Below are 20,283 nucleotides of genomic sequence, written 5' to 3' on the forward strand. Positions count from 1 at the left end.
AAATAAATAAGAGTAGGGGCAGAACGGTGATCCTCCTGGGGCAATTGGAAAAGATTTGAACAAAAATCCCAAGACTGAGGTTTGGTCCATGTGAAGAGTAAAGACCTCCAGGCTAGGGACCACTTAAACAACAAGTAGCAAGCCCTGGAGTTAGATGGGTTGGGAGCCTGCCTTGGCCTCAGCCACAGGAACTTTTACCCCTAGAGCTGGGGAAGATTGAGGGAACCTCTGCTGACAATGCAGACCCATCTGTGCTGCAGATGGGAGCAGGGGAGGTAAAGGTGGTGAGAAGGAACCAGCACACACCAGAATGCAGAAGCAATGGAGCAGGCATTTACAGGAGGTTGGAGGTATTGGTTTGAGTTCTGTGTCAGTGGGGAGAATTGAAGGAGGATCTGAGGCTAGAGGCACCATCCCCCATATCCCAGGACTGGAGGTGATTACAAAAACCAAACTATTACCCCACCCCCCCAAAATGCACAGGTAAAAGAGAAAGAATCCAACCATAGAGAGTTACTATGGGAATAGAGAAGATCAGGGTTCATCTTCAGAGGAGGATAGTGAAGCAAAGAAACCCTTTTATTTTTTCAAATGATCTTAATACCCTTCTTACTTTCCCAAAGAGTAATGTCAAATGGTCACCTGCCCAAAAGGAATTCACAGAAGAACTTAAAATGCTTTAAAAATCAAATAATCAAATGAGAGAGACTAAGGAAAAACTAAAAAAATCCAAGAGAAACAAAAAAAGATTATGAAAAGAAGGTCAACTAATTAGAAAAGGAGATCCAGAATCTTAAGGAAGAAAATGACTCCTTGAAAATCAGAAGTGGCCAAGGGGAAGCCAGCAAAGTCATAAGAGATCAAGAAATAATAAAACAAAATATAAAAATGAAAAAATAGAAGATAATTTGAAACATCTCAGAAGAAAAACAATGGATCTAGAGACAGATCAAGAAGAGAAGATATAAGAGTAATCAAACTACCTGAAAGCTATGATCAAAAAAAGACTCTTGATGCAATAATACAAGAAATAATTAAAGAAAATTGTTCTGAAGCATTAGATCAAGAGGGGAAAGTATAAGTAAAAAATATACCAATCATCACCTGAAAGAGATCCTATGAGGAAAATCTACAGGAATATTATAGTCAAATTCCAAAACACCCAGCTCAAGGATAAAATATTACGAGCAACAACAACTATAACAACAATTTACATATGGTAGTACCACAATTAGAATCACACAAGACCTAGCAGCAGTGATACTAAAAGACTACAGATCTTGGAACACTATATATCGAAGAGTCAAAGAACTAGGGTTCCAGCTGAAAATATCATGCCCAGCAAAGCTAAGCATAATACTGAATGAAAAAAAAGATATTTAATCAATTGTCAGACCTTCAGGATTTTGTTTTAAAAAAGGAAAACCTGAACTTAATAGAAGATTTGACATGCAACAGCCAAGACAAGCATAAGGTACATACCAAAGACCAATTACAAGGAAATCAATAAGGACAGACTACTTACATGTTATGTATGTAAACTGTATGCCAAAGATTGTTATTAGTAATTGGGTAGTTTATAAGAAAGATTGGGATAGACCTAAGACCTAAAAGATATGGCTTCAGAAAGTAAAACTTTCAGGAACAGCTAAAAAGAGTAATTATCTTACACAATTGAGATTTGAGAGGAAGAACCAATACAGAGGAATTAGATGGGGGGAGGAAGGTTGTTAGTTCTGGAAACCTACTTTCATCTGGCATGGTTTCAAGAGGGAACAATACATATACATCTAGAAGAGTACAAAAGTCTTCTAAATTTAGGAATAAATAAATGCTAAGGGGATAGGGACAGGAGAGAGGGCAAAGGAGGGATCTTTATATGGGAGGGTGAGGGAAAAGGGGTGTACAAAAAGGTATTTAGATTTATAGGAATGTGAGGCTAAGGGAGGGATATTGGGGGGGGTTAAGTAAAATGAGGACAAGGAATCAAGTAGAAGTAAAGTAGAGGAGTCAGGAGGGATAGGAAATAAGAGATATGCACAAATAATAAAAACAAGGATTAGTAGTAGAACCTGTTAGGAGGCGAATATGAATCTATATCTATATATCTATATACGTACACACACACATATATATACACATACATGCATATACACACATATATGTATGTATATTTGTACATATGTGTTTATGTATATATATAACTGTATATACATAAATATATATATACATACACAGGGGAAAATATGTTTATATGTATGTATATGAATATATACACATATATGTGAATGTATGTGTGTGTATATATATATGTGTGTGTGTATGTATGTATATATCTATATCTAAATACATCCATGCTTAATTGTAGCCTTTCATAAGGGAAAAGAGGAAGAGGGAGAAATGGGAAAAAAAGGAAAGAGTGTACAGCAGAGAACAAAAGAAAACTTACAAGGAGGCAAAGAAAAGATGGATAACTCTCAAAACAATGTGTTGTATTTATTATAAGGGCTTTCTTGAAATGGAATTTTATTTCTATTTATTTTTGAATCCCCTCTTTCATTCTGCTATGCACATGACATTTTTTTTTCTTTTCTTATTTTCTACAATAAAAGAAAAGGAAGGTTGGTTTTCCTTCTCCCACTCCCCTGCCATTCCTTTACCTTTTGTCACAAAGATCCAGTATTCTTTTTGAGGGAACTACATTTTTGCTCATATCTCTGCAGGCCATAGTTCGTTTTGGTCTAGGGGGAAAAATGATTTTTTTCTGCCTTACTGTTATGTGAAGGATCTCTGTGAACTTTGGCCCCATAAGAATTGGGATTGGGTTAAAAAGAGAACCAGAAGGAAAACCTATATGGTCTTGTGCAGTCAGCATACCTTTCTCCACAGGTGTTTCCCTTCTCTGAAATTTCCCTTCTCTGAACCTGCTTGACCAGTGCCTATTTTTTACTTAGCCTTTTACTTAGCCATGGACTTCTTTCACAATGCTACCATGTCCTTCTTTGTACAATTTATGCAGCAGCTGAAAACATGTAATACTGAGGATAATAGAACCAAACATCTTTTTAACACATTGGACAAAGTACCGTATTAGCTACAACATCACTGAAACATTCTTTCACTGGCCAGAACTCCCCGTGTGTGTTGTCTCTTGTTACAGTGTTAAAATTTTTGAGGGCAGGGACTCTGTTTACTTCTTTATTTTTATCTTCAATGTTTATCATGTGCGTGGCACATAGGAAGTGCTTAACAATGTGATATCATTAGATTGTAAGGTCTTACAGGCAGTGTTCATCATTACTTAGCCTGGCATGCTAAGCTTGCCATCAACAAATATATTTTCTTCTACTCTTTTCCTCCTTCTCCCTCTCCTCTACTTCTTCCTCTTCTCCCCCTCCTCTTCCCCTTCCTCCTATCCTTCCTTCTCTCCCCTTTGCTTTCCTCATCCCTCTCCCCTTTCTCTTCCTTCCTCTCCTCTTCCTTTTTTTTTTCCTTTCTTTAGGAAGAATTGCCTCAATTGCCCAGTTTTCAAAGATCATTACATTTTCAATTCTTCAATCTGAATCTTAAGAAAATTTTTAGTATAGCCCAATGTCTTTTTCTATTCAGTAGCTTTGTATGCCCATCTTGAATGCTAAACCTTGAAGGATATAAAGGGTTATTGATTTATTCTCTTTCAAGTTTGTGTATTTGTTTTCAGTTTTGAAAGAATGATGAATTGTGGGTAGGGCCCTAATTTTTGTCTATTATTCCATGACATTTTTGGTGCATTTAGGTGGCCAGTGGATCATACAAGTGAAAACAGCTGAAGATTCTCCAGAAGCTGGAGAATGTAAGAGGACATTGGTGATTTATGGGTCAAAGGGGAAAAGCAGGGAACTCCTCCTCTCACCAGGAAATCCAGGACAAGTGTATTTTCTTCCTGGAGCTACAGATGAATTCCTTGTAAGTTACAAGAATATTATTTTTCCTTTATACCATAATGATCTATCTCAAAGAGATAATTTAGCTGTGATTACCAAGATGTGTATACTCCACAAAGAGGTCTGTAATTCAAATTTCTTTCAGGCATTTTTATAAATGTTACATTCTCCCACTTGCTAATTTTTGTTTTAACCCTGCAACATTTTCCTATTTAAAAGAATGGTGGTATCTGGTGTTCTCTCTCATTTAATTCCTACGATTAAAAAAAATAAATGACATTTCCATGGATTCTTTTTGCAGTTTGCAAATTGTTTACCTTAAACCTGTGAGGGAGACAATAAAATGTCACCCCTATTTCACAGATGAGGAAATAAAGATGAAATATAAAGTGATTATTTTAAGCTCCTAAGGGGTGATAACAGCGAACCTAAGTCTTCTGACTTCCAGTCTAATGCTTTTTCCATCCATCCATTTATTCGTTCAACATGTACCTTGGCTGTTTCCACTTATTATACTACTTCTTTAATATATCTGGCCACCATTATCCATAGTATTTATTTAGTTCATGTTAGTGGTGTGTTTTCCTATGCTAGATGAGAAACTAATTAGTTTCTTAATTAGCCCTTGCTTACATTTCACAAATAGAATTTATATATTAAGCAAAGAACTGAAGAGCTTTTGACAATAAATATATATCTTTATTTAAGACTTGCAAACCATTTTCCTCATAACCACCTTGTAAGGCATTGTAGGAAGTGTAGAGAATTATTAGGGAGTGTGAGAATTATTATCACCATTTTACAAATGAGGATACTGAAGCTTAGGAAGGTTAAGTGACTACCCAAGGTCACACAGTAAACTTCAGAACCATCATCTAAACCTAGATCACCCTGATCACAAGGTCAGAGTGTTTTCTATACCACAGCCACCTGTTAGACCACATGGAATCTACTGCCTCCTGGAGAGACAAGTGTAAGAAAATAGACTCCTTGTGAGTCACATTGGGACATTCACCTTGTCAGGTCTAACAGCATATGCCTTTGTGTTACTGCTGTTGTAGTCAGCCAAGTCATCCTCAGAAATAAAGTCAATGAAAGCAAAGTTATCTGCTTTTTCTACCTTCAGAACTTGTGCTACTTTTGTATCTTTGAATGGACCTTTCCTTAGTATCAACACGTGTAACAGTGTAAGAGAAAGGACTCCGGCTCCATGTATATTCAGAAGGGCTCAGTCTTCAAAAGAGTCAATGGCAGTTGTCAAAGAACATCCTCAAGTAGTATATAAAGCCCTGTGAATCATTTACTGGAGTATGATTTCAAGTTTGCTCAGTCACATAACCCATTATATTGCCTATAATGGTATGGAACCTGAAAGTAGAAGAATGACATTTTTGGATAAAGTCAGCCTAACACCAGTGAGTAAGAGATTTTGATTAGAGTATAACACCACTGAATCTTAGTTTGGGAGGTGACAGTGTAACAAAATGACTACATGTGTCTTGCCTTTAATTGTGCTGTGCCGTGAGTATGTTACATTTGAACGTAATGAGGCGTCCCACTGGCTGCTTACTCAACGAGTCTCCATAATTCTGATCTATGTCTAGGAAGATGTAAAACATTTTCCCCTTGGTACCTCGTGACCTTGTTTCCATTCTTGTAGTCAAAGCCCTAATATTCCTTGTTTGTTTTCTTCTCTGAGGTTATTCTTTCTTCCCACCCTACTTGTGATATTTTATGTTTGTTAGAAAAAGTAAATCAAAACAGAAGCATTGAATATGAAAGAGGAAGTAGTCTTTTTAGAGGAAGCTTTGGAACACACTCTAGTAAGAAATAGTCCAATCAGTATGTTGTATTTTCCATCATCTTTCCCTCCTCCTCATTTGTTAATTAATATTTAGACTTTCAATTTTCAATTCTAAAAAAATATGGGGGAAACTTAGAATATCACTTTTAAAATTGGGGGGCAATGATGCTGTCATAATGAGTAGAGGCTAATTGACTCAGATGGGAAGTAAACGATTGGCACTAATATAATCTTCAGAGATCAATAATGTATTTGGCAAAGTTAAATTGTCTCTCAAAGCCTACCTCTGAATGTGTGAAACTTTTTTAATGATAAATAATTGGATAGTTTTGAATAAGCTGGTAATCAAATAAGAAAGAATTGTAGCACAAAATAATATATTGAATGAAGCCATCTGTAATTTATTTGAGTTTACCTCAAAATAAAAATTATGTGTGTTGTTAATTAATTGGCTACCATTAATATCAGGACCTTATTTTTTTGGAATATCAGGTAATCTTTGACATTAATTCTATTAGATTACATGCTACCTTCACTCTATTTTTCCCCTGAAAAAGAATAGAACCAAGGAATGGAGAGATTAATTTACAAGGAAATCAGTGCTTGACACAAGCCTTCCTTATATAGATTGCTCTGATATTAAACATGTGAAGTAAGAGAAGAGGTAACATGTAAGGATGTAAGCTTGGCACGAAGTGCAAAAGAATGGAAGGAACCATAATTGGTTATAGGATACTTTGATGGATCTACTCTCTTCTTGGTATGGGCATTCTTCCAACAATACAAATTGCAATCCAACCCTACTTCATCCTGTGTGACTCGTTCATTTCCTTCTGTAAATCCTACATAGGGGACCCAACCGAAGATCTGGAGGCTTTCTCTTGGCACTACCTGGAAATCAATGGATCACATGGACTGTCTATCAGTTATAGAGAGAAAACAAAGTTAAGACTACAGAGCTAAAAATATAAAATTAAGACCACCATCTCCCGAGACACCCAAGTGATACTTTACTCTTGGCTCTACTCCAAACTCTCAGTACTTCTCCACTCTCTTGCCATCACTCTTCCCACCCTTTAGATGACCCCACCCTGACTCTTGATTTCTGAAGTTCTAGTTCCACTCTTTATTGCTTGACTTTTGGACAATAGCCTTACCCCTATGTGGGAGATATTTTCTCCTTTGTCCCTTTCCAGCTTTACTTTAAGTGTTGCCTTTTCCCTGTTTTGTTTGCTTATATTTACATTTAGCATAATACTTGCCATACAGTAAATACTTAATAAATGCTCTATCTACATATCTATCACCTGCAGTCAAATCGCCATTTATTAAATCCCCATTTTCCAGGGGGTACATAAACATATCCTACTTGGAACATCACTTTGCAGCATCCTCTTTAATTTTATAAACACACACACACACACACGCATACAATACACACATATATTAGGTCTCATCTTCTTTAACTTCGGAGGTGCTTAGATCCCATGACATTAGGCTTTGTTTAGTTTCCTTCTATTGTCAAGTGGCTCCTTCTCATTCTTCTTTATCAAGTTCTCTTCCCAATCCCACCCTCAATCACAGATGGCCCTCAAAGCTGATGAACCCAATGTGGACCAAGAAGCTGTGATTTCTTCATGTGTTCCAGTTTCATATTTAGCAAGAATGTCAATAGAGATGTAATTGAGTTTCACCAGAAGTATGTCAGCTTGCTGGTCACTGAAACAAATGACTCACGTGGAGTACTAACAGTTAAATTAATGTTTGTAGGTGGTCTAAAGAATCGTGTGATTCTTATCACAGCCTGTGTCCTTTTTTACTACTCCATCACTATCACCATGGAAACAACAGGGGACTCTGAGGGATTGAGGGCCATTTATGTATTTCTGTCTTTTCTCTGCATTGCTTCAGCCTAGAAAAATAATTCCCAACTACAGACCATCCTCTTGGTGATGAACTTCTTTGAATTTAACTATATTATTTCTCAAATAGCAGAAATAGAATCCATTTTTGGACCTATAATTGAAGTCATTCCACCTTTGTGGAACCTGTCAGAGAACCTACACATTGTGATGAGTCATTGGAATAGGTCTTATTGAAGGACTTCAGGAAAGAAGGGAATTGAAAAAGCAGTTGGTTGTTAAACATTTGTGAGGACAAGTATAAAATAAAGGGTTGATGAAGGTACCATTTATGAGTGAAGAGCCAGGGAAGGAGTCACATAGGATGAATGAACTTGTGCGTGTGTGTGAGTGTGTGGGTGTGTGGGTGTGGGTGTATAGCTAGGTAGCATAGTGGATGGAGTGCTGGGCTTGGAGTCAGGAGGACCTGAGTTCAAATTTTGACTTTAGACATTTACTAGCTGTGTGACCTTGAGCAAGTCAATTATTATGTTTGCCTCAGTTTTCTCACCTGTGAAATGGAGAAAATAACAGCACCTACCTTACAGAGTTGTTGTGAAGTTCAAATGAGTTATTTCTAAAGTGCTTAGCACAGTTCCTCGCATGTAGGATGTGTCATATAAATACTTATTCTCTTCCCCTTCTCTGTGTGTATCTATAATATACAAATGTATATGTTCACATATGTGGATCTATATCCATATATATCATACATAAGCCTCAAAAATGTTTTATCTATCTATCTATCTATCTATCTCTCATCTCTCATCTATCTGTCACCTGAGTTCAGTTGGCCATTTACTAAGTTGTCATTTTTCAGTGGTGTTGTGCAAATATACCCTACTCACATCATTCCTTTGTAGTGTCCCTTTTAATAAAAAAAAATCAATTATCCATATATCCATATACTATGTGTATATGTACACATAATGCATTATATAGTAATAATATTTACCCATAATATATGGATGAATAAGACACACCATATATGTACACAACACAATATACATATGCACATGTGTGTATTTGTATTATGCATGCATGTATGTATATTTGTATGTGTTATATACACATATGACATATGTTGTTCATCTATATATAATGGATGAATATTATTTATATATAACATGTTATATGCATTATATGTATATGTTGTGCATATTTATGGATGACAAATAATAATTTTTTAATTAAAAGGGTTTGTTGTTGTCCTTTGTTCTCTAAGAGGACCAAAATAACATCACTATGTTGGAGTCAAGGTAAAATGTGTCTGACTATGGCTGATCAGACCAATATAAGCTCAGAATGCTCTACCACAGGCTAGGCACAAATAAACCATATGAACATTGGGAGTGTGGATGTCTCTAAGTTTGTACATCTCATGTTTCTTTTGGGTTATTGAAATTCTGCTTTGTGCATAGAGCGCAACACCTTCTTTCATGCAGGCATGCCATGATGTTTGGTCCTTTGCCAGTGTCTCCCGTGTCATGCAATTGATTCCAATGTTGTTCGGAGAAACCTTGAAAGTGTCCTTGTATCATTTCTTCTTACCACCATGTGAGTGCCTCCCTTGTGTGAGTTGTTTTAACTGAGTCTTTTAGGCAAACATACATTTGGCATTTGAAAAACATGGCCAGCCCATCGGAGTTGTGCTCTCTGCAGTAAATTAAAATTGAAAGTAATGATCTGAGTAGGATATATTTGTGGAGCACCACTGAAAAATAGGGACGGGCAGAGAGTGCAGTTTATGGTTGCTAATGGCCACCGTCATTGTAGTTAGAGCTGAATAGGCTGACTTAACTGTGAGTTTGTTTTGAGGAAGTCCCCAGAAGGGGGTTAGAGAGCTTTTGGGATGGTGAGGCTCCAGGTTGTGATATTGCGTTTTAAGTTCTTTGCTGTTATGATAAAGTGGGATGACTGGCTGTGGGAGCTGAACATTTGGTTATGGAATATGTTTCTCTGGTGTCTGAATAAATGTTATACTTCTTTATAGAGAGTCTCTCATACTTTGCGATGCAGAACTACATAGGCATATTCAAGATTATTGTTGATGTTGTGTTTATTGCCTTCCTGATACATGTGGTCACAGTGTGTAATCATAGATAATGAGATATTAATGGGTTAATGATGTGTTAACATCAGGTGATCCCTGTACCGAGTATGAACATGAAGTATGACAATGCCATTCCCTGAGTTCAAACTTGGCCATGCCCCTGGAGGCTTCCCCTCCCTCTCCCTCTGTCTGCATTTCCTGTGACATAATTTCCTTTTCCTGTCAGGAAGCTCCTCCCACCACATGTGACTTAGGCTTCCTGTGCTGTAAGCAGGTCACATGCCCTATTAATGGGTGGGAAAGATCTTTAAACTAAATTGCTACTATACCATATCAGTTGAGGGGACCAGGGAGAACCAAGCCTTCTTTCTCTTATACTATGATTCTATGACCAGGCACCCCATTATAATGTTGGTTTCACATGGGCACGTAATAATAATAGCTAATTTGTGTATATATAACAGCTATTTGTATAACACTTACTATGTTCCAGGGACTGTGCTAAGCACTTTATTATAAATTTTTTTTATCTTCATAACAACTCTTAGAGTATGTGTTGTTATTGTCCCTGCTCTACAGATAGGAATTGAGGCAAGCAGAAGTAAAGTGACTTGCCCAGGATCACACAGCTAGTAAGTATCTGAGGCTGGATTTGAATTTGAGTTTTCCTGATTCCAGGCTCAGGGTTCTATACTTTACACTGTACCACCCAGCCATTTGAGTGACACAGTCGGGAGGAAGTGCAGTTAGCAAGGGCAGGACATGAAGAACATGCTGTTGCCTTTGAGAACTGTATTAACTACTGTCTCCCTGATGGCTGCTGTGATATTTTAAAAGCATCTTTGCCCTGACATATGCTGTAATGACCACCCAGACTTTGGAATCTCTGCTGCAGACACTGCTCCTTGCCTTCCACATTTGTCCCTCCTGAATTGGTACTTTAGACTCAAAATGACAAAATCTCCAACCTCAGAGGTCATCTGGATCATTTCATACCTGAGCAAAAATATCCTCTCTTACATTCTGAGAAATAATCATCAAGCCTTTACTTGAAAAGCTCCAGTCTGCAGAAACCCACTATTTCTTGAGGCAGCCCATTTTATCTTTGCACAATTATAACACTTAGGAAGCTTTTTCTTACATTCAAGACAAACATACCAGGAAATAAAGCCAACCAACAAATACACTTTCAGTGTCCATAGATTTTCTGATCAATCTCAATTTATACTGGATTTTAGCACTCCAGAGAATATCCTAATTAGGAACACACCACATTTATGTATTCCTCCTCCATTATCTTGGATTGTTTCCATCTTCTATTCCTGTCTTTTAATAATCTAAGTTGATGAATTCCTTGTGCATCTACATTGGCCTCATTAAATAATTCTTTTTTCCCTCCCTCACCAAAACTTTTTGACATTAGTATATTTATATAAACACATATATATGCATATATACATAATTATCTATCTATCTATCTATCTATCTATCTATCTATCTATCTATCTTCAGACATATTCTTTGATAGCTTTCCATCCCTCCAGAACCAATTTCTACTATAGAATTTTAGGCTCTGAGATACTATTATCCTAGAGACTGCTAGATGGTACAGCAGGTAGAGTGTTAGACTTGGAGTCAGGAAGACCTGAGTTCAGATCCATGCTCAGACATTTACTAGCTGTAAAACTTCAGGCAAGTACTTTAACCACTTCTAACCTCAGTTTCCTCATCTGTAAAACAGGGATAATAATAGCACCTACCTCATAGAATTTTTGCGATGATTAAATGCGATAATATGTAAAACATTTTGCAAACCTTAAAGTACTATATAAGTGATCATTATTATTTTGGAACCCATCAAAATGCATTTGCCCTAAATCTAGTGTCCAAGTTTAACTATACCTTCTTTTCCTTTTACTCTACAAAATATTCTGAGTTGAAGTGGTTTCTACTCCTACAATTATATCTAGTTCACCAACCAGCCACTACTTCTTCCTGTTGGTGAGAACTTGATCTAGAATTTCCTCTTGCTCCTTGTCCTTTTGAAAGATGGAATTGTAATTAAGGGAAAATCAAGAAATTATTAGGTGATCTGCTTTTAAGAGAAAGAGCATTCTACAGATGTCTGAAAAAATTTAAGTAATCCATCATTACTATCTCATATTTCTGTGCCAGGATTGTAATCTTTTCCCCAAATCCTCATTACCTGCCAATCCTCTTTCTGCCTAGATGGTCTGTAATACATCCCAGTGATGATACCATTTATGTTTTTGCTTTCATTGCCTTTTAATCAAATGCTTCCCATCACGCATTCCTTTGCTGGTTACTGGATTTTGCCTCTTGAGAATATCTTTTTAATATGCGATGCTACTCTGCCCTCTTTTTTCCCCATCCTGTTTCTTTTGAATAAAGTCCTTCCAGAGACATATTCCAATAACAAGTCTCATCCCACGAAGTATAAGTTTGCCTGCTTTGTGTACTTGCATATAGATTTCTCGCACCAGTTTTTTTTATTGATTCTTTTCTTAGATCTGTCTCCTGTGTATTTCTGGGTAACACTTCTATTTTTGTTACTACATCGCAGATACATTTTATAGTATCCAGCTTGTGGATATTCATAGGCATTTTTGCCCTTTTCCCCTTCTTTTCTTTTTAAATCTTCTCAAAGTAGATGGGCAAAATGCACTGTAATTAGACCTTACTAGGTGCTAATGCCAGGATATGAGCCTAAAAATCCAAGTCCTATTCTCATGCACTATTTTATCTCCTTCTCAAATCATTCTTTTTTTCTCTCTCAAACCTTTGTCTTCTACAGGCTGCATTCTTGATAACAGTCTTTTGTAAACTTGGGTTTTAAGTTTCTTTCCTAAGACTTTGTGATTTTTAATAATACTTTCTAGTCACCTCCCCCAGAAGTATTATTTATGCTTGTATGAATCACCAGAAATGGGTGGTAGTCATCTGCTTTGACAAATCTTGGGAGTTTCTCTCTTAGATCATCAATGCAGACCTCAAGAAGTCAGCAGAGCTCTGTTATCAAGTCAGTAAACATCTGTCTCAGTGGTACCACCTCCATCCCACCAAACTTCCCTGTAAAGCAGGGAGTTATTAACTATCACTTACTGCTTTTCCTTCTGTTTGGTTGGATTTTTACCTGAGACCTTTGGATCCACGCCATCATTCTTGGAAGGGCAATCAGCTGCTTCCTTCTCAGTACTAGGCTTCCTCTTCTTCAGTAATAGCCTCCTATTTGTGCCTTAACTCTACATATATATTGATCCTTCTTCCCTTTCTTCTCTCTGTGATGTTCTTCTACCCTTTAACCACCTGACCTAGATCAGAATAAGAATTTCTCTGCCTCTTCAGATACTTTTTTATTTCTGCTTTTTTTTCACATTGGGGGAGAAAAGTATGTTAAAGTGGAAAAAGAAATGGCCTTGGAGTCACAAGATCTGAGTTCACACCCTAGCTTTGCCACTGCATGACTTTGGGAGAGTTACTTTACTACAATTTATGTTACACAACCTCAACTGGGCATTCACTAGTGCTAGGCAATCATACCATACCTCCCTGATCAACTTACTACCCCACTCTCCGTAATGGCTTTTATAAACCTTTTCATCTGTCCTCAAACCTCTCATGCTTCTCCCTCCCTCCACCCTATTAGCTGAGAAACTTGCTTCATATTTTATAGAAAAAAAATTGAGGCCATTTGCTGTGAACTCCCTCGCTCTTCTCCCCTTTTCCTCATCTCATCTCACTCATATTTCTTTTGCCACTATCTCCTCACTCACCTCTGTTTCACATGAAGAGGTGGCCTTACTCCCTACCTAGCATGACCCTCTGTCTACACAAGTGGTCTCATTCCATACTGTCCCTTCAATAGATTTCTTCCTCTGGCTAAACTGAAAAGGCCATCTACCTAAAGTAGGTGCCCTGACTTTCTCTCCTTTCATTTTCTTTTTGACCCCTTATAGTCCAGTTTCTGACCCTATCATTCCACCAAAATGAATCTCTCCCAAAAGATAATGTCTTAATTGCCAAATTCAATGGCTTTTTCTCAATTCTCATTCTTCCTGTGACACTGTTGATCACCCTCTTCTCCTTGGTGCTCTCCCCTTCCCTAGGTTTTTGGCACCCTGTTTCCTGATTTTCCTTCTACGTATCTGACCACTTCTTCTGATTCTCCTTTGCCAGATCCTCATCCAGTTCATACACTTTAATCATAGATGTTCCACAAGGGTTTGTCCTGGGCCCTCCTCTCTTCTCTCTCTACACTACTTCCCTTGGTGATTTCATCAGTTCCCATAGACTTAATTACCATCTCCATACTAATGATTCCTATCTTGCCAAAACCACCCTACTGATCTCCAGATTCCCAACTCGAACTGTCTGTGAGACATCTCAAACTAGATGTCCAATAGATATCTTAAACTCAATGTGTCTGAAACTGAACTCGTTATCTTTTCCCCCCAAAATCCCCCACCCAGCTCCCTGAAGAGCAAGACCATCATCTCAGACTTCCAGTCTCCTACCCCAGGTATTATCCTTTGCTATTGTATCAGTAAGGCAATAAACACAACATCAATGATATTCGTGAATATGCCTATGTAGTTCTGTATTGCAAAGTATGAGAGACTCTCCATGAAAAAGGTAGAAGTATAACATTTATTCAGACACCAGACAACCATATCCCATAACCAAATGTTCAGCTCCCACAGTCAGTTAGCCCACTTTATCATAAGAGAAAGGAACTTAAAACACAATATCACAACAAGGAGCCTCACCATCCCAAAAGCTCTCTGACCCCCTGCTGGGGTCTTCCCCAAAACAAACTCACAGTACAGCTAAGTCAGCCTGTTCAGTTCTAACTAAGACAATGATGGCCATCAGCAGCCATAACTGCTTGCTCACTTGCTCTCTCATGTACTTTCTCTCTCTCTCTCTGCATTTTCTGTGACATAACTTCTTTTATCCTGTCAGGAAGCTCCTCCCACCACATGTGACTTAGGCTTCCTGTGACATAAGCAGGTCACATGGCCTATTAATGGGTGGGAAAGATCTTCAAATCTAAATTGCTACTACAACTACTCACTATCTCTAGCCACTCTCCCTTCTCTGATCCTTCCACCTTTCTAGTGCAGGCCCTCGTCACCTCATACCTATTCTACTACAATAGCCTACTGGTGGGTCTGCCTGCTCAAGCTCTTCCCACTCCAATCCTTCCTTCATTCAGCTACTAAATGATTTTCTTAAAGTGAGGTCTGATCATGTTGTCCCTTACTCAGTAAACTACAGTGGCTCTCTATTGCTTCCATGATCCTCTATTTGGCATTCAAACCCCTGCCCCCTGCTTCCTTTTCAGTCTTCTTACACTTTACTCCCCGAATGTGCTACTCTTCAAATTAGTGACACTGGTGTCCTGACTTTTTCAAGAATAAGACCCTCCATCTCTTGGCTCTGGGCACTTACTGTGGCCGTCCCCCATGCCTGTCATACTTTCCCTCCTCATCTCTGCCTGCTGGCTTTCCTGATTTTTTTTAAAGTCCCAATTAGAAACCCATCATCCACATCCTTTCCCAACCCCTCTTAATTCTAGTAGCCTCACTCTATTTATTCTCTTTATAGCTTGCTTGTCCATATGTGTTTGCTTGTTGTCACCTGCAGTAAACTGTGAACTCCTTGAAGGCAGGGATTGTCTTTTGCTTCTTTTTGCATCCCCCAGTTCTTGGCACAAAGTAGGTGCTTAATAAATGTTTATTGACTGACTTACTTAACCTTTCTAGGACAATTATTCTTCATTTTTAAAACAAAGGAGTTGAACTATATGATCTCTAAGGACTCTTCCAGCTTTAAATCTTTGGTACTAAATTCTAAATAAAGTTCTCACCAATGGAGTCCTTTTTTTAACTGTTAAACAGAAATGGATAAGATGATCAGTAGAAATGACATTAGAGGATGTGCATTACTATCTGCTTTTCCACTATACCCTTAGTACTATGGGACCTTTCCATCTGACTTGCATCAGAAGCCTTCAAGTATTGTTCTCTTTCCTCCTCCCCTAACGCATTAAAATGTGAACTCATTGAAAGCAAGGAACTATCTTTTCTATTTCTATCCCTACTGCTTAGCATATTTGCATACAACAAGTGTTTCAAAATGCTTTTTCTTTCCTTCCTTTCCTCCTTCCTTCCTTCTTTCCTTCCTTCCTTCCTTCCTTCCTTCCTTCCTTCCTTCCTTCTTTCCTTCCTTCCTTCTTTCATTCTTTTATTAAAGGAATACTTCATTATTCTTTCTAATTTTATGACTGCCTGGAGAGATGTCCCTGATGCTCCTTTACTTTCTAGTCTATTGGGGAGACCAGCTTATATTTTAAACATAGGAAGTGGTCCTTTGGTTTCAGAAGAAATAAAACCATTCTGCATTTGAGCCAGCTCATTGCAAAGTTCTTGTTCTCCATATTTGCTACAAGTGAAATTCTCAGTCCTTGTTCTTACTAGTACTTTTCCTTGAAAATGATACTGTTGGATTAACCATCCCTCTTTCATTTCAATTTGCCTCTTGTATTATAATTCAGGGTTTTTTTTTTATTACTTCCTCCCTTCTCCCTCCAATCTTTCCTCAGTTTCTGGTGGTATAGAGCTTAGACTATTATGTGGTTTTTTTTCTGCCATTTAGTAGGTGCATCATGAATGCTTATTGTTTAATTGTCCAATCAGCTTTTCTTAGGCTCATCTTCTGGGATGGAGAGAGGGAGGAGCCAGATAACTTTTATATTTAACCCAAGTGAAATAGTTTGATATTTATACCTTTTGAAAGGGGTTTCTCCTCCCTGTTCCCCTGTCAGTCCTCTCCACCATTTTCATAAGCTGAGAGTCAAGCCAAAGTCATTTTTAAAACCAAACAATATTAGAATGTATCTTCTCTTAGGGACTTTTCAGTAAGAAGTCAGCTTAGTAACAGTGACCATGAAGTGACTTAAAACCATGAGTATGGGAAACTAAATGAAAACCAATTTTTTGACCACAGTCACAGTTCTTGGCTGCAATGAGATTAAAGAAAAGTGACTTCTATTTATTTACCCGTTGCTTATGTTTACTACATATAACCAAATATTTTTCATCAGAGAGTAAAATATATTCTTGAAAGTACCATTGAAAAATCATATTTTTATTAGAGAGACGCCTCTATGATAGGGGGTGATAATGAGGCATGCTATGATGAAATGAGTAAACTAATGTGTAAGAACCATTTCAAAACTATGCTGAATCTTAAATTTATTGTTCCTAAAGTGTGTGTGTGTGTGTGTGTGTGAGAGAGAGAGAGAGAGAGAGCGAGAGACAGAGAGAGAGAGAGAGAGAGAGAGAGAGAGAGAGAGAGAGAGAGGGAGAGAAAGAGAGAGAGAGAGAGAGAGAGAGGATTTATCAGGACACCCTGATCAATTGATTTTCCCCCAGCCTTGTTAATATTCTCAGAGAAAGTAAGGGTCATATAACAAAATAAAATGTCAATGTGTTAAAGAAAGTAGAAAGACATGTTTATAGCCAATTACTCTTTTACAATGTGAAGAAGTTTTTCCTCGTAAAATTGGAGGGGCAGCTTGCCATTGACTGGCCAAAGATTGTCCAGGTCATTGATGGGACATAAAAAGCAAGCTTGGCAGCTTTGGCATAGTTAAGGCAATAAAGAGCTTTTAGGAGTGTGACCCTTGGCATTCTAGATGAGAGCCACTTATGTAGGAAGAATTCAGCTCTTGAGAGGAATTTTCTTTGCTTCCTGAGCTGGAGGAGATTTCTCTCTCCATGTTGGCCATGATGTAACAAATCTACTTACCAAGTAAGAGACACTATACTCAGGGTGGTGGGGGAGGGAGGAGGGGAAGGAGGGAGACAGAGACAGAAAGAGAAGAGGAGGGAGAGAGGAGGAAAGGGGAGGTGGGGGATGGGAGGTGAGAGAGAAAGAGAGAGAGAGAGAGAGAGAGAGAGAGAGAGAGAGAGAGAGAGAGAAGGAGGAAGAGGAGAAGGAGGAGGAGGAGGAAGAAAAAGAGGAAGAGGAGGAGGAGAAAGGAGAGGAGAGGAAAGGAGGAGTGGGAGTGGGAGAGGGGGAAGGAAGGGGGAGACAGGAGAGAGAGGGAAGAGGGAAAGAGAGGGGGGAGGGAAAGAAGGGGAAAAAAGAGATGAAAGGGGAGGGAAGGAGAAAAGATAGATAGAAAGAGAGACATAGAGGGAGACAAAATCAGTGGAGGCATCTCCAAGGAGTATAACCTCTGTCAGTAGAGAGCCAGTGATGGAAGAAAAAAGAGAGTTAGCCCTGGCTAATAAGAGTTGCTCTCTGGGGAGGAGCAGGTCCAGGGATTCCAGCTGAGCAATCTGTCCAGCAGAGACCCTGTGGCCAGAGAGGAGCAGCATGAGAATATTACAAGAAGATAAAGGGTATCTGAGCTCTCTAGTACTGGAGGAGTGAATTGTCTGGGGTAGATGTTTTCTCTCTGTTTGTGCCTCACAACCTGTGTGCACTAGGTTTGTACATACTCTTCCCACTGATGCTATACGAAGTTGTGGATGGCTGTGCTCCAAATTTATGGAGGGAGTAATTTGTAACTACTGTTCTTACTTTGCTCTGAGTTAATTATGTCTATTGGCTGACTATTAAAGGCATACACGCTACTGAAGCTCATAAGCTATAGTTTTAGGAGTGCATATTCAGAAAATTCCTTTAACCTTGGGGTAGTAGCTACCCCTGGGGAGCCAATGTATGAATATCAAATTGCAGAAGTAGTCCAGAAGGGGCACAGCATTCTGCTCAACTAAGAATAATAGGCTCAAGAACATAAGCCAAATTGTGAAGTCTAACACTGCTATAAAAGAAATGAACTTTAGCATTGCTGTCAAAAACATATTTAAACAACACAGAGATATGATATGCTCCCCTTGATGCCATATGCTTGCCTGTGAATATGAATTACATTTTTTGGTCCCAAAGGGCAAAAAAGAGCATCTACTCTTAAAAATCTTCCTAGCTCTGAATTATAATCTTTGGAGCTTGTGCATGATTTTATCAGTCATTTTCCTATTTTCAATTGATATTATAAAAGCTACATTTTAATTCTGGTAATTTTTCCCTAAATTTCCCAAATACTTTCATGACAGTTTGGTGGCAGGATTCCTATCTGCAACACATTATCTCTGATCATAAGCAAATGATGTGCCTTGAGGGGGAAGTACTGTAGGGCTATGCAGGAAATTCTGAGTGTAGTCACAGTTCCTTGGCTTCTTCACTGTGTGAGCTCCAGATACTTATCTAGTCTCTTTCAGTTTATTCCCTCATCTGTTAAATTTGCTTTGATTCTGACCTACCATCCAGGGACAATGTAGTTATAAGGTAATTGGTGTTCTTAAGGAGGAACAGAGGCTACTGACCTCCTTATGCTTATTTTCTTTATCTGCACAAGATGATTTGCAGAACAAAGCAGGGTAAATGTTCTATTGAGTAACTGAGGTAGTAGCTTCAGAGATGGAGCCATAGAAGTCACACTGTTTCTGCCCAGAAAGCAATAGAAGCAGCCTAATACAAGAATACTCAATGTAGTGTAGTGGAAAGAGCACAGCCTAGGCCAGATGTCCTGGGTTTAAATCCTACCTCTGCTATAAATACGCACTCCATAGAAATATGGCATTTTAAAAGTTTGAAAGATATCATTTCTGAGTATTTAGTAGTTTTATTAATAATGCTAACATTTTAATAAAAAGAGGTCACTGGCCCTATTGAATGCCAAATACAATCATGATGGTGGGCTCACTCTTGGAAAAGGTGTGTTCCTGGGGGTGGCAATCAACTCTGATTGGTCTATAAGAAATGAAAGAATGAATATAACATTGAGGGGCTGGGCCTATTCTAATGAACTTTGATTATGTAGTTTGCTTCCAAGTTACTCCAGCCTTGGGCAATCTAAACAAAGAATTTATCCCCACCTAAACCTGAGTAGAGCACAAGGGTTTCCTCACCTGGGTAAGGTCTGAACAAGACTGTTAAGAAAGTTAATACAATTCCATTATCAGTAATGTCCTTCAAGAGATTGAACTTTGAAATGATGCTATAGAGAAAGGGGGAACTCTGAATCTCCCCAAATCATTAGTTATTAATAATAATTTCTCTCAGGCAAATCATGAACCCCACCCTCTCTGGGCTTCATTTTCCTCAGCAGTAAAATGTAGGAATTGGACTAGACAATGTCCAAGGTTTCTTTCAACTTGACATTTTGTGATCCTTAGTCTGGGTTTTCACAGGTGGGATTTATGGGAACAGAGTTTCCAGAAATAACAATAATAAATATTACCATTTTTATAGCATCTACTATGTGTCAGCCCCTTACAAATATTTCATTTGATCCTTACAGCAATCTCGGCAGTGATATTATTAAATCCATTTTGCAGATGAGAAAACCAAGGCAGGATTTTATAGCTAGTGAGTTTTTGAGATAGGATTTTAACTCAGATTTTCCTGACTCTAGGTCCAGTATGCTGTCCACTGAACCAGTTAGCTCCCCAATTAATGCCCATCCATGAAAGGTTAGGATTAAGGGTAAGATAGAAGGGAAGCTCT

General features: G+C 38.2%; 1 protein-coding gene across 1 annotated transcript in view; it reads left to right on the plus strand.

Annotated features, from left to right (window-relative positions):
- The window catches only part of RP1 (RP1 axonemal microtubule associated), a 629,473-nt gene that overhangs the window by 383,430 nt on the left and 225,760 nt on the right, over positions 1-20,283 (plus strand). The window contains 1 exon segment of the mRNA XM_036741155.1: positions 3,776-3,945. Within this exon segment, the coding sequence (XP_036597050.1) occupies positions 3,776-3,945 (170 nt within the window).

Source organism: Trichosurus vulpecula, chromosome 1 (genome assembly GCF_011100635.1).
Source record: "Trichosurus vulpecula isolate mTriVul1 chromosome 1, mTriVul1.pri, whole genome shotgun sequence".
In the NCBI taxonomy this organism is placed as follows: Eukaryota; Metazoa; Chordata; class Mammalia; order Diprotodontia; family Phalangeridae; genus Trichosurus; species Trichosurus vulpecula.